Source organism: Oryzias latipes, chromosome 12, assembly GCF_053564925.1.
Source record: "Oryzias latipes strain Hd-rR chromosome 12, Olatipes_Hd-rR_3.1".
NCBI lineage: Eukaryota > Metazoa > Chordata > Actinopteri > Beloniformes > Adrianichthyidae > Oryzias > Oryzias latipes.
Genome location: NC_136248.1, coordinates 21,969,388 through 21,985,099, shown reverse-complemented (window position 1 = coordinate 21,985,099; position 15,712 = coordinate 21,969,388). Strand labels below are relative to the sequence as shown.

The 15,712-nt window shown below is 36.6% G+C and overlaps 1 protein-coding gene across 1 annotated transcript in view; it reads left to right on the top strand.

Annotated features, from left to right (window-relative positions):
* Positions 1–15,712, top strand: part of brinp1 (bone morphogenetic protein/retinoic acid inducible neural-specific 1) — a 143,014-nt gene that overhangs the window by 28,905 nt on the left and 98,397 nt on the right. The window contains exon 2 of the mRNA XM_023960391.2: positions 1,443–1,710. Within this exon, the coding sequence (XP_023816159.1) occupies positions 1,493–1,710 (218 nt within the window). The 5' untranslated portion in view covers positions 1,443–1,492. The remainder of the gene's footprint in view (positions 1–1,442; positions 1,711–15,712) is intronic.

Sequence of the window (15,712 nt, the reverse complement as noted above, 5' to 3'; positions counted from 1 at the left end):
TTAAAAAAAAGAAAAAAACTTGTAATCATAAGTGAATAAAACACAAAGACCTGGCAATGAAAAACTGAAACCAAAGTCTTCAACAAATAAAGAGGAACAGAAATTAATGGAAAAAAGTTGTAAAGACTGAAAACTGAAACCTGATGTAAACTTGGAAGGAAAATGAGCTGCTGGCTAGCTATTAAATATCTTAAAGTCCCACTCCAATCATATTTTGATATATTGTAAAAGCATTCCCAGTGGTGTCTTAATTATAATTATGGTGCTTTTAGATAAAATCAAAAATCTCATGTTGTTTTATAATCTGTGCAGAGTGGCTGGAGTTTATCTAAAACTTGCCTTTTAGTTGGGGAGTGCGTATTAATGTGTAGTGTTCAGCCCCCCCCCCCCCCCCCCCCCCAAAAAAAAAAAATAAATAAGACAAAAGAAAAAAACCACCTAGGAATAAACAACATTAAATAGTCACATATTTTTGAAAATGTACAAACATCAATTCAATTTTCCTTGTCAAGTGGTCCACAAAAAGCTGCATTCTGCTAATAGGCATTTGTGGATTTTTGTCTACCACTGCCCTGCTTATAGTTAAGGTTAGGGTACACCTCGCAAAAAAATCTTTATATTATTAGAACATTTCAGAACTCCAATATTATGGTAGTAATAATAAGACATGAGAACTGTGTGTGGTGGGAGGATGCTAAAGCCCATGTTGCTTCTTTCTTTGATCATCATGAGCTTTATCCATGGCAATTGTTACACCTTCTGTTCAATATCTTAGTATTTAGATTTTACAGTAATTATTTCTAAAGCAGGGTGTACGGTTACACTAGAAAAAAAAAAAAAAAAACATCTCTTGTATTCCTTGCCTTCTAAGCAAATCAAATAGCTGTGAATAAGATTCAGACAATCTTATGACACCGACACACAAGACTCAAAAGAAAAAAAAGTGAATTTGTTGTCGGAATAATAATTTATATTTGGCTGATTCTTGCTCTTTTGTGGTCCATTATTGTTTAATAAACCATGAGAATGGGACCATTTATTGCATTGGGTGGCAATTGATAGCGCATTGTTGCCCAACGGCCAGGGCCAAGGTTTCTCATCGCAATTACAGATAATTGTATTGTAATAAAACAAAATGGTGGCATGTTATTTTCTATATATTTAAACAAGTGTAACATTATTTATCTTTTCTGTCAATTTTATTTTGTGCAGAAGCTAAATTTATGATTTTTCTCTGATAACTCTAAGAAGAAAGGTGGAATACCCCCTCGAAAAAAAATATGCATGACTTTGTTAAGTAACGATGGGATGGATAAGAAAATAAATCTGCTTAAAACTCAACGAAAATACCTTTTTGACTTCTTGTGCTGATAAAGTGAACTTTGTCATATAACAGCTCCCCTCCTGTGAACCCCCCTCCCCCTATCTTTTTCTCCCGTCAGGTCTCCCCATAATGGAGCGAGAATGAACAGAGAGCGGCTTAGAAAAAAGCATGAGCTGGAGGTTTATTGAGGTCATCTGCTTCCTGTTTATATGGGACCATATAACAGTTCAGTCTTCCCGCCAGGACCTGTTGGCCGCTGAACAACATGTCACCAAACAGTATGACTGGCTCATCTCTGACCGCGGACCTTTCCACCACTCTCGGAGCTATCTGTCCTTTGTGGAAAGATTCCGCCAAGGATTTACGACCAGATATAAAATTTATAGGTGAGTTCCATTTCAGCTTGTAAACTGGTCCCTGTCATACTTTTTGAGAGAATGTTTTAAAAGAATTGCTATTTTGAGTTGTGAAAAGCTAAGTCTTGAATGTTTTATATCTGTACTTATTGTTTCTGTTATGTTAGATGCAGTTATTTTCTTTCACTCTAAATCATTTTGTCAAATACAACTTACACTCACATTCCTGTTGCAATTTGTACAACTGTATTTCTGCCAATGTCACATTACAACTATATATTACTTTTAATTACTAATTTGTCGTTTCCGAAAATACAACAAACATTCAAAAATGTCTTTGAGACAGGAAGTAGCCTGTAGCTCTGCGCTTTCTGGACTGAGAGGTCTGAGGTCTTTCCAGGTATCTGTTGTAGCCACTCCTCCAGATTGGGGGTTACTGCCCCGAGTGTACCAATTACCACAGGCACCACTGTCACCTTCACTTTCCAGACTTTCTCCAGTTCTTCTCTGAGTCCCTGGTATTTCTCCAGTTTTTTCATGTTCCTTCTTTTTGATGTTTCCATTGCTTGGTACCGCCACATCCACCACCACGGCTTTCCCTTTAAAAAAAAAAAAAAAGCTGAAAATGTAACAATTTCAATGTTTTGCATGTTTTCAGATCAATTTAGAGTTCTGCCAAAAGAAACTAAACAGTCTTTTTTTATCAATAAGTGGATAAAAAAAAAAAAAAAAAAAAAAAAATCAGGAATATGGCACAGTTACATTACACGATTGAAAAAAAAAAACTTAGCAAAGTGGAGCATATAAGATTGTTTTTTTATGATCACTTTTCTTTCTATTGTCATTGACAAAATAAAAGCAGATCTGACAGCTAAAAAAGCCAGTGTTTAGCTTTGTCAGCCATTAATCACAAGGAATACAGCTTACATGACATAGATTTTAGTCATGACTTTCAACACTACTTTAGTTCCTTTCACAAATGTCCAAAAACATAATAACACAACTTATTAAAAAAGAAGCAGACAACTCGTCATTTCAGCACCAACCACCTAATTAGCCCTCCATGTGTTCTCGTTAGCGCAGCATCATGCTGTTTTGCTGGATTTTTCTTTGGCTTTTAGTTCCAAAAAAATTCAAAGATTTTGATGGTTTAACAGCTTCATCCATAGTTTAAACTTCCTCTTTCTTCAGAGATGAATGCAGTTCCCATTGAGTCATAGCAACACTGATAGCAGCTGAGATACATGTGGTATATTTGTCTTTCAAAAGCTCCCCATCTGTGTGACCTTACTAGACTACGGTAGTCCCTTTTTTTTTTTTACCCTTAAGCCAAGCATTTTCTCAAAAACAATTTAGTTTTATTTGGAAGTAAAAGGATAACTAGTTTAAATCAAAGTCTAAAGTGTCTGTATTACAAATAATACTGTAAATAATTTTATTGTAAAAAAAAAAAAATAGTGTAATTTTCAGGGGAAAAAAACTTTTGAATCTTTAAAAGTTCCAAAACGGAAAGTTAAAAGTATAAATTAGCTTAATAAATTTGATAGAAGGCGATTTGTTTGTCCACTCAGTCTGCACTTATGTCATTTAGTTTGAATGAATTGTTTGAAATAAAATTAATTACAAAAATGATTTGGATAATGCATGCTATCATCTTCATTACTTTTAAGAAAACTTTGGTGGGGGGGGGGGTGTAAAACTACTATTAAACATGCTCACCTGTCCATGACACATACACTAAGTCACCAAAAGTATTTGCTCACCCGTTCAAATGATCAGAATCAGGTGTCTTAATCACTCAGCCTGCCCACAGGTGTATAAAATCAAGCACTCAGGCATGTAGACCGTTGTTCCAAATGTTTGTGAGAGAATGGGCCGCTCTCAGGAGGAGCTCAGTGAACTCCAGCATGGGACTGTCATAGGATGCCACCTGTGAAACAAATCCAGTGGTGAAATGTCCTCACTCCTTAATACCACAGCTAACTGTCAGCCAACTATATCATAACAAAACTGAAGAGTTTGGGACCAACAGCAACTCAGCCACAAAGTGGGAGGCAACATAAACTGACTGAGAGGGGTCGGCAGATGCTGAAGTGCATACCGCAAAGACATTGCAGACTTTCTGCTCAGTCAATTGCTACAGAGCTCCAAACTTCATGTGACCTTCAGATTAGTCCAAGTAAAGTACACAAAGAGCTTCATGGAATGAGTTTCCATGACCAAGCAGCTGCATCCAAGCCACACATAACAAAGTGCAATGCAAAGCGTCAGATGCCGTGGTGTAAAGCACACCACCACTGGACTCTAGAGCAGTGGAGATGCCTTCTCTGGAGTGATGAATCACGTTTTTCCATCTGGCAATCTGATGGTCGAGTCTTGGTTTGGAGGTTGCCAGGAGAACGGTAAATTTTGAACTGCATAGTGCCAAGTGTAAAATTTGGTGGAGGAGGAATTATGGTGTGGGATTGTTTTTCAGGACTTGGGCTTGGCCCCTTAGTTTCAGTGAAAGGAATTCTGAATGCTTCAGGATACCAAAACATTTTGGACAATTCAATGCTCCCAACCTTGTTGGAACAGTTTGGACCGGGCCCCTTCCCCTTCCAACATGACTGTGCACCAGTGCACAAAGCAAGGTCCATAAAGACCTGGATGACAGAGTCTTGTGTGGATGAACTTGACTGGCGTGCACAGAGGCCTGACCTGAACCCAATAGAACACTTTTGAGATGAATTAGAGCAGAGACTGAGAGCCAGGCATTCTCCACCAACATCAGTGTGTGACCTCACCAATGCTCTTTTGGAAGAATTGTCAAAAATTCCTATAAACACACTCCTCAGCCTTCCCAGAAGAGTTTTAGTTGTAATAGCTGCAAAAGGTGGACCAACATAATATTGAACTCTATGGGTTGGGAATGTGATGGCACTTCAGTTCATATGTGAGTCAAGATAGGTGAGCCAATGCTTTTGCTAATTTTATTCTCTGTATCAATAACTGCTTCAAAACAAAGCTTCATTTCTGCTTTTTTTTGGACATTTTACTGTAGGGAGATAATCTCTGGTCACAATGATTGATAAAGTGTAAATATTGTGACATTTTGATCTTAGGTTGTGCTGTATTTTTTTTTTAAGGCACACATTGCTTTTCAGCAGTTATGCGATCAGCAAGATCCTTGCTTTTTAAACAAACAACCTTCAGAGTCAAGAGGAATTAGGTTTGATTTCAAAAGGTGAAGACATGAAAAAACAGTCTTAAGATTCATTTAGAAAGTTGAAAGGAAGAAAAAATACAATCAGCCAAACTTGATGTTGAAAACTTTGGGGGGAAAAAAACAAAAAATAAGTTGGAGCTATCAGGGGGAGAGTTCTCCGCTAATCTTTTGTTTGAGGGACAAGTGCTTTCCTGACTGGAGCTAAGCCGATTGTCTCATGGAGCTGTCAGCCTTGTCTCAGTGAGATCATGAAAGAGACCGCTGTGAAAAAGGTGTTAAAAGCTTAAGATAAAGTTAATGACACAAAAAGGAAGCACAGCCTCTGACAAAAAATGCGGATATTTAAAAATCACAGCAGCTGCTCAAGTGGTCTGTTCCTCATACAGACTAGGAAAAGTGTTTTTAATAATAATTAAAGTGTCAGCAGGGGGTTTATTAAAGAAGACTGGGTTTATTTGAAACATAAACTGTGCTTTTGCCATGAAATATTAGATTCATTATATTCATTTCTCTTTGTAAGAGCTGGAAACATAACTTTGTAATTGTGGGTTCAGGAAAGGTGAAGTTACAAAATCAAAAGGTCAGCTTCATAAAAGAAACTTGAATTACAAAAAAAAAAAAAAAGGAATGCCACACATGATATAAAACACAAAACTTGAATTATAACATCACAAAGAAAAACCATAATGTGATTAAGAAAGCAGCTAAGAGGATCTGAGGAGCTGGAAAAACAAAGTCCCAAATAGACAGAGGGTTAATTAACTCAAATGGAAAACAGCTGTGATAATTAAAACCTGGAACCTGGTGTGACTGAGACTGAAAAAAACACTAAACATGACAGAGCAGAACCTGAACATAATGCATGACTTTATCTAAAAAATAAACCAAACTAATTGAAAAAAAAAAAATCACTAGTAGACCGCACTACAAAATAGTACTATAACATAAAGTCAATATTAAATACAATACTAATAAAACCTTTCCCAAATAAAAAAGTCAAAAATCAATCATGTTACTTTTTTATTTTGCTAAACCTGTAATAATATTTAAACAATATGAGGATAAAATATGTAAGTTATCTCTGGTGCTATTTGCACTTTAACTCTTTAAACAAGAGCCTATTACCATGTTAATTTATTTTATTTATTTATTTAGACTGAAGCAAATCTTTTTTTTTTTTTTTCAATATTTAAAAAATAAAACATTTACCAAAAGCAGTACATTTTAGATTCTCGATCAACTGTAAAGAGTTCTACTGCAATACATTTCATTTGTTCATTTAAATAGTTTTTTATACTTTTTCTGTTGAAGTTAAATTAAATAAAATAAAATAATAATAATTTTTACTTAATGACTTTCAGAATTTTAAACCTTTTTTTTAAACAACACAGCAATATCCCAAATTTGTCACCAAACAAAGACAAAATAATTTCCTATAACAGCTCCTTGATCAAATACCCACTCCAAGAATAACTATGTTTTCGGTGTTTTTAGCATGTTTTAACTTAGTTGCATTTCTATGTATTTCTTTATTTAAATTGATGTGAATCAAAAGCAGACAAAAAATGCAGTTTGGAAAAGCTTTTGTATTTGTGATGTAGAAACTACGATGGGCAGGCCACAAGCCTTATGCATCCACTTGCAGACACACAGATCCATGTATGTCTTTGTTTTCCTCATCTGAGCTGGAATCTGGTTTAGACCAATAGCTCCAATATTGCTTGCCATTTTTGTTGCATCACCATGTGAGGTTGTGGGCAGTGAGCTAGTGGGAGAGATTGGGTGACGGGAATGGGGGGCAGTGTTGTTCCACGGCAACAGTCTTAACTTCAACTTGGAGGCAAATTTCTAATGAACTACAGCTGCTCTGCAGAAATTATGTCCTAGAAAAGGCCATTTGTAGGTTTTTGGCTAAAAACAGCAAAATCATGATTAACAAATCAAACTTTTAAAATAGATCAAAAGATGATCGGAGTGGGTCTCTATACCTTCGTACATAATTACCATGCAACACTTTAAAAGTGATAGAAGACAGCAATTGAATGTCTAAAATCCCTTTTTGTAAGAATGATGCGCTCTGATTTGCTTACATTCTTCCACAGGCCGCTTACTCTGCATTACAGAAGCACTGAAATGGATTTTGGAGTCATTTGCAGGATGCTTTGAGAGTCTTTTTGCAGTTTGTTCTCTCCCTTCCTTAATCCTTCTTGGTAACATGCCACCGTCCTCAGTTCCCTCTGGTTTTGACACCGTCACATGAACAGTAAACAATACATTTGCATAATGTGTCACTTAACAAAGCAGGATCGGGCATAGAGGAAGGAGTCTCAGAGGCAAAACTTCAGAAGCATCTTTTTTATTTATTTATTTTTTTGCCATGGCTGTACAGGCATCAAGTGCTTTCTGTGATATTGCATGTTTGTTTTTTTGGTGATTCGTGAAACAAAAGCTAGGCTCAGGTGGCTACAGTTGGTAAAAGAACACTAATTGAATTCAGTAAAGGTTGCGTTCATCTTAGTAGAAGACAGAAAAAAATATGTTTGTTCTTCAAAAACAAAATAACGACTAACATTTTGCACATTTGCACACTATTTACAATCAAAGTTTGAGTGGTTCCACTTCATTTTCCAGCAGCACTCAGATCAAATGATATGTTTCAAAGAACCAAAAGTGTTAGGAATTAGTGGTAAAGGTGAAATCTATTCCCCTCACCGTCTAAATGCACTACAAGACTTTTTGTTCAAACGTTGAACACTGGTTAATTTGACTGATTAGTACATCTTTGACACCGTCGGCGAGGAAATCAGTGACATCAGTCGGTGTATGGTTTAGCTGAAATAAAATCATACATACCCTCAGTCCTCCTTGGCACATGATTGCCCGGCCGTGCTCCATTCTAACAACCAATGAGGACTGAATGGCTCTGTAAATTTCCCCTGGGACTTTCTCTGCCTCGACGATTTAGTGGTGCAAAGTGCTTGAATCAGATTTGCAGAGAGACAAAGCGCCCATTCCTTTCAGGTTCACTTATCAAGAGAGATTACGCCGGAAGCGAGCCATATGGACAATGCCAACCTGATCAGCGACAAACAAATCGGCCCCATCTTTAATAACATGGGCATTATGCCCATTTGCTGGATAAACACAGAATTAGCACGTTCGGGCCTCGTTTGTAGAGCTCTGAAAAGGTCACTGTCACTTGAAGGGGAAAGCGACACTGTGAGGCACCATGATCTCCTCCCACTAGGCGTCTCTCTTTTTAAGAAATTCCTGGAGTGTGCCTTGTGCAAGTAATTGTACTGTACCATCACTGCTGATTGTAATCTTCATGCTGCAGTCATTTTTTTCATTATACATTTAAGTGTACATTTCCTGTAGGGTATTCATCAGTCCTAGGAAAGCCACTTTCACTCTTGGCTGCATATCGCTGATGTATCAGATCTGATCTGAATAAGGTGCATCAAAGTGTGCTTCAGTTTGTGCTGAAATTCAATGGCCCGCCTTCCTCGCGCTAACATTTCTCGTTCTCCAGCTTGTACTCTATTATGGGGGTCGAACGCGCTGCAGATGATACTTGTTCTCTGTTTGGTTTTTGTTCACGCAGCTATCTCCCAGGTTCTCGTCTGCCTGGGCAAAAAGCAATATAAATGCAAATCTGGTGACCATTAATACATTTTAAAGGTTTCAAATCACCATTACACTGTAATCAAAAAAGCATGACCAGGGTGGCTATTTAGGATAAAGAAAATAAAATGTAGAAATTGCATCGGTCTGATTGATCATACTCTGAACGGTGATGCAGATGCAAATGAATAAAGATGTTTTATGGGCTGCCGGTTCCACCATGCTTCATCAAAACCTCTAAATGTGAGTACAGCTTCAAACTGAATTCCTGACTTGATGATAAAAGGTTAATGCTACAAATATGTTAAAATCAATGCAGTGTGGGGTTTTTTTGAGCTCGGATTTGAAAAGTAAAACTAGTATTTTCTTAACATTTTGTGGATTAAATCAATATTCTCTCTCTATTTTTTTTATTTAAAATTATGTTAATCTTTTATATATACTTAGTCACAGGATTCAGGATCAAGGTTTGCAAGATCTTACCTAACTATACTGCCAGGTGAAGGTGGGACACACCCTAGACAGTCAGTCAGTTTAAAGATATTATTTCCAAATTACAAAAAAAAATTTAAGGAAATCCAGCAACTTTTTGCACTAATATTGAAACATGTTAATTTAGGAAAATTACCTGTTTGCATTGGTAGGTCTCCTAAAAGTATGATGTTTTGTTAGGTTAGAGTTTAAAATAATCTGTAATTGTATGGCTAGAATAAAAAATAAATCTCAGATTGTTCATCTAGAATTAAAAAAATCTCAGATTGTTCAGCCAGAATTATAATATGAATCGCAAATTGTTTCTCTAAAATGTAAAAAAAACTTTGGCTGGGATTAACATAAAATATATTTTATTACTTGTCTAAAATAAAAATTTCTCAGATTGTTTGACTAGGATAAAAAAAAAAATCTAATGGTTCAACGAGAATAAAAAAACATAACAAAAAAAACCTTTGGTAAATGTTTCTGTAAAACTCATCTATAAACAGCTTTGCACTTATAATTAGATTATACATTTTAGCCATAAACTCCAGCCAAATTTTTTGTTATTTACGTTTTATATGTTTATGACACAACATTAAAAAATAGGCATGGATTTTGTCCATGACAGATCCTTTACATCAGAAACGGCAGGAATTTGTATGGTAAGTTTTTCATCCAAACAAAATTTTTTCAAATTTTTTGGGGGGATTTTTATGTGTTTAACGGAATTTTGCATAATTATTGAATCATTCACCACAGTAAATACAGCTGACAAAGCCTAACCAACAGCAGTGCTGAATAGGTTTTTGCAACAGACAGCCTGTGCAACAAGCAGAGAGGGGTTGTGAATGTGAGACTCTAAGGAACAATTACCATTGGGCCCTATTGTTATCTGCTGACTCTTGGGGGCAGTTTCAGAAAAAGTTTTTGACTTAAAAAATATCTTTTTATGAAGTTGAGTCCTAAATCTTACAAAGGTGGTGGTGGTATATGTTTTTACTCAAACTCAGTGCCATCCTTTCAGTTACACATGAATACCCAAAGTATATATTATTTATCCTATAAGGATCATTTGCTGCCAAACCTGACAGCCATGACAAGGTTATGTTTGATTATCTGTAGCCGAACATTTCATTCGGGATTTTAATTAATCCCATCTACAGTCTGTAACCATCTAATCTGATCTCCTCTAAAACCCGAATGAATAATCTGCAGTTCTAATTTGCATTTGCAAACATATTTTACTGTCTAGTTTAAGCCATTCATCAAATAGAAAGCTGTGAATTTTAAAATTTATTCCTTTTTGATACCTATTTCTTACGTTTTGAATTTAACCTAAAAATTGTAGAAATAAGAAATACAAGCATCACTTTGCATGTTCAATCGCCAGGTTTCAAGCTTTGTTCGTCGTATGTTTTAAACATGTAACATTTGTCCTAGTCAGGGCATGCATTAGTATGGATGAAAGGAGGTAAAACTGGATATATATAAGAGAGGGGAGATTTGATGTAGCTGGTAGATTTGCTGAGACAGTCCATTGTGATGTTTAATTCAGCAGCAGACTCTAACCAAAGGGAAGGAAGGAGCATTGCAGCCAGGAAGTCAGGAAGGAACAAACAGACTAAAAGAAAAAAAAAAAAAGGACAGAGACATCATGGGAGTCTAAGATGGCATTAGACAAGGAGCGCTAAAAGTGTGGAATAAAGAAAAGTCTATGTGAGTGCTAAAGGATGGAGAGTCCAGTGAGTTCAGCATCAAAACAAGGAACTGGAGAAATGGCAGGTAAGTCAAAAGTGAGATAAAACTGAAGGTGAGTTAGAACATAAAGATGTGGACTGGCTCACAGACGCACAGTGTGTCTTTAAATAAAAAAAACTCAACTCATGCATTTTTAAAAAAAATTCCCCACGTCTCATCCAAGCTGTACGTTAATAAATCATTCTTTTTTTATTTTTATTTTTTTAGCTACTGCCTTTTACTTAGGCAGGGATTCTAAGTATAACAGAAGCACATGCCAGTAAACTAATTTAACTCCTTCATGTGTTAATTTATAGAGATAAATAATGTAACACATAAGTATCCTGAATTCCCCATCAACAGTTTAGCAGCGAAACAGCTTCTAGATCATCATTTTAAAATCAATGGCCCTAAAGAACTGTATTCTGCCATAACACCACTCGGATTTTCAAAAATATTTTCAATAATTACAATTTTACATTTAGTTAGTTATTATCTTAAATCTTGAATGTGTCAGCTGGGTAGCTCGGTTGGTAAGGTGAGAGACTACCACGCAGGAATCCAGTTCCTCCGGGAATCAACAATGGTACTGGGGCAGTTACCATATCAATGGCGAGCAATTAACATCACCCAGTGATGGCCTTTGGGAAAGACCCCTAATGCTACTGCCTACCAGCATGAATGTGCGTGAATAATCCCGGTGATGGTAGAGGCGCGAACACGCCCACAGGTTACTGTTGGAGAGAAGCTCCAAGGCTAAAGTGAAGATAAGTCTGAGGCCTGCTCAGCAGAAAACATGCACAGAAAAGAGGGAGGATGAGAATAAACTGTGAAAACAATAGCTTGGCTGTGCTTTCTTCAAATGTAATATAATTTTGAGATGACAATACATGCTCAGCGAATTAAGTTTAAACCATTAGTGTAATAAAAGTTAAAGGCAGTTTCTAACTATTCTTCACAATCACCAAGTATGAATGAGGAGTGAATGAGTAATGGACACAATGGAAGCGCTTTGAGCGTCCGAAAAGCGCAGATAAATCCAATCCATTATTATTATCATAGAGTGGGAAAAAAAAGTAAGTAAACTTATTTTTGGAGGGACTTGATTCACTTCTAAGTGAGGTCTTAAAGTCACCAAAACAAAGCGCAACAAGTCGTTGTGCATTTTAACACAACACAGCACCATTCAGAGGAGTAGTACTTATCAAGCAATAATAAAGAAAAAAAAATTGTCAATTTTGCTCAACGATAATGCGCAAAAGCGAAGTTTTGATAGTAGAATAGTTGTAAAAGTGTTCTAAAAGCCTTAGTCATATGCACGAATGCTGTGGATTTTAAGGATGTATGTAGTAACTGTATTGGGAAGTATTTTCAAGGCTAATGTAAGTTGCACATACCTATGGCATACGGGTGATGCTGCTGTACGGTAACCCTTATGCCACACACTAGTCATAAGTAAGGTGCAAGTACTTGCTCCTTACTGTCTGTTCAAGAATGCTCACGCACAGAACTTGCACATTATTCATAAGTGCCTGTAAGATGCCCGCACAAACTACACTCTGTCTAATTTCTTCATAAAAGTCTGTTCACAGCAGTCACATGTCCCTTGCACAAAAGAGAGAGAGAGAAAAACAATTTTTGCAATTGTGTTGTAATTGAGTAATGTGTACTGGGAATTTTGACTACATCTTTAAACACCTTCCACTGTCACTGGACTTTTATGCCTCACCTACAAAGTTACCCACATTTACTGCCACTGTAGTTGGGTGTCAGAGGGTGAGAAAATCTAGCCATCAAGTTATTTTTTATGAATATTATTCTATTCATGAAACATGGAGGTCATCTTTTATCCGTTTGATATTGCAGATACCTCAGGTATCACTTGGGCAAAAAAGCTGTTTAAAGAAAAGCTTTATTTCGTGCGAGACCTTGTGTGCTTCAATGTTGCATGTCTCTTTCAAGGCTGGTATTGCCACTGCTGTGCATCCAGTCAGAAATCTTTGAAGAGCGTCCTATAAATATGTAAGATGTTTCATATTAATGATATTCTTCAGTACATATAGTGTATAAATATTTTAATTTGAAACCATATGCAGTAAAATACATGCCACAAGGTCTGAGATGTTTATAGCACAATGTTAGCCTTTTTTCTAGATTTTTTTTTACCTGAACGGGTTGTGGGGGGGGGGAGGGGGTGGAGAGATGCAGCAGTTTTAGGCTGAGACTGTGTCGCTTTTTTCCCCCAACCTGGTGGGGAAAAGCCCCCTCTGTGGAATGACTTAATTACTTTGCAAGGACGGGATGGTAATTAGTGGAGATCAGCGGGGCTAGAAGTAACTGTCAGGGTTAAGTACTGACTAATTCACTGCGTGGGTTGACTGCGCCACTCTCCCTTGGGACTGAATACAGCATCACTGCACAAGCAACAATCTCTTAGAAGATGGCAAAACAGCCATGTGGCACACTAGTAATTCTGGACTTTTATTTTGGTAATCAAGGCTGTTTAGATATTCTCCTAAAATATGTTCTTCAGATTCTGACACAATTAGAAGACAGTATATGAAATTAAATTGGGTAGTGAATCAAGATTTTTGTAGCTATAGGTGACTTTTTTTGTTTGTTTGTTTTTTACCATCAACTTGGCCCATTTATGCAAAATTGATCGGTGCAGATTTCTTTTGATACTTCAAAATCCTGTTTCAAAACTCAAGTATGTTCAGGCCTTGATTCGCGAGTTGAGATTGCTCGAAAGCTGTCTCTGCACAACACTCTGATGGACCGATGACCTTTCCCGAGTGCATACCGCCTTTTGCCCAATTACAGATCAAATGGGCTCCAGTTCCCCTGCGACCCTGATTAGGAAGAAGCGAGTGTAGAAAATGGATGGATCTCCTGTCTGTGCCAAGTCTGGTGGCGCTGAGTTTTGAGGTCCCCGAGTACTCTCTATTTCACTGAATCAAAGGTGGTAAACGTTCATCTACAAGGTTTAGGAAGTTCAAGGAGAAGCTGCAAAGATTTGGTTTCAAAGATATAAGGTGATACAAAAAACTACTAAAGAGACTTTTTCAAAGGTTTCATACCTACTTGTAACAAGATCCAAATTATATGTGTAACCAAAACATCATAAGCTACTCTGACCTGCTTTGCTGCGCAGCAAAGAATCCCGGCAGTGGAGTTTGCAGCGGGAGTTCATTATAGTAGCGCACCATGCAGCCCGCCTCATGTGAAGACAATCAATATCATTATGTAAAAGGATAAAAAATAAGTGACAGGCGCTCTGACGACAGGCGCTCTGACGACAGTAAATGTGTCGGTAAGGGTGTAGGTCCCTTTACAGTAAAACAACCTTTACAAATTAAAGCATTTCCAGACCCTCATTTTTCAACAATTTTTGCACTGGTTCAGCATTCAGTTGTTCATTTAAACATGAGATTATAATGTTGTAATAATGTACAGTTGTAACGGCAATGTTTATTTATTTTTGTTCAAAAAAAGACTTAAAGTTGATACTTTGATCTATTTTAAAAGCATTCTCAGTTGTCTTTTAATTGTGATCATCATAATTATGATGATGATGCCGATTTTAGCCAAAATTAAAAACCCTGTGTTGTTTTCTAGGACATAAATTCCACAGCGCAGCAGGAGATCATTAGAAATTTGCTTCTGAGTTGTGGACGGGAGGGTTGGTGGGGAGCAAGCCCGTCTCCATTTCCCATCGACCCTTTGTGTACACTCTCTCCGGTTAGCTTACAGCCTCTCACACCCCCAACCTAACAGTAGCAGTGCAACAAAAATGGCGAGCAATATTTGAAGCATCCAGCCGTACTTTTGAGCCAGATGCCAGCTCGTACGAAGAAAATCAAAACATACATTTGTCTGGAAATCGATGGATCACAATTGAGCAGAACTGGGAGCTTGTGCCCTTCCCAGTGTATTTTCTACAACACAAGAGTAAGTTTTTTCAAACAGCATCTTTTCGTCTGCTCCTGATTCACAACAGTTTGAATATTTAAAGAAATTGTCAGAACTGCAAATTTCATCTTTTCTTTATAAAGGTCCTCAATCATAGTTGAAATGCTACAATAACATGTTAAAAACACCAAAAACTTAAATTGAATCAGAATCAGTCTTCAAAACATTTTCAGCCCTAACCTAGCCTAAAAGAAATAGTGTTTGTCACAAATTCTCATTCCTAATACCTGCAAAGAAAACAATAGCATTCAATTTTTTTTCTTCCTTTCAAACTTACTTTTTATTTTTTTCAAGTTGTTTGACAAGTTTATGTGTTCAGTCAGTTTTTGTTTTCCTTACTGTGCAATTTTGCCTCCTTTTGCAATTTCTTGCATGTGTGTGGCAAATGTTAGTATTATTAATAAAAGGTATATATTTTTTCTGAATTTGTTCAAAGGCCTCTTGTAATTTTTCCAGTGGAATTTGATTATGTGAAGTACCTTTTAGGACACGTCCAGGCCACCATACTTTTATTTTTTTACATAATAACATACAGTATTATTATGCAATATATCCTGTCTTGGATCACATTTTCCCAAAAGAAGAACATGTTATGTAGAACCGGTTTAAAACATTCAACAACAAAATTTATAGGAGAATGAGAATAGAAGGCTTACAAATTCACTTAAGAAAAAAAGCAAAAAAAAAAAAAAAAAAGCAGACAACCTTCTTTTATGACAAAATAAACAAGGATCTTAGTTTTATTGGTCTTCTTTGTGCTTCCATAAATTTGACCTCCACATAATGTTTTGTATTTACTGATTTAGAGGCACAGAGCACAAATAGAAAATAGCAGTAATCCTTGAGACAAAATCCTCTCTGCAGGAACAGTATCTGTGCTGTTTCTATGTGATATGTTCTTAGCAAACACAATTATTTATTTAGAAAAAAATAAAACAGACAGACAAGCAGGATCAGAATCACACGTGCTGCTTTTGTTTACTGAAAACACACAATTTTCAAAAATAAAATTAA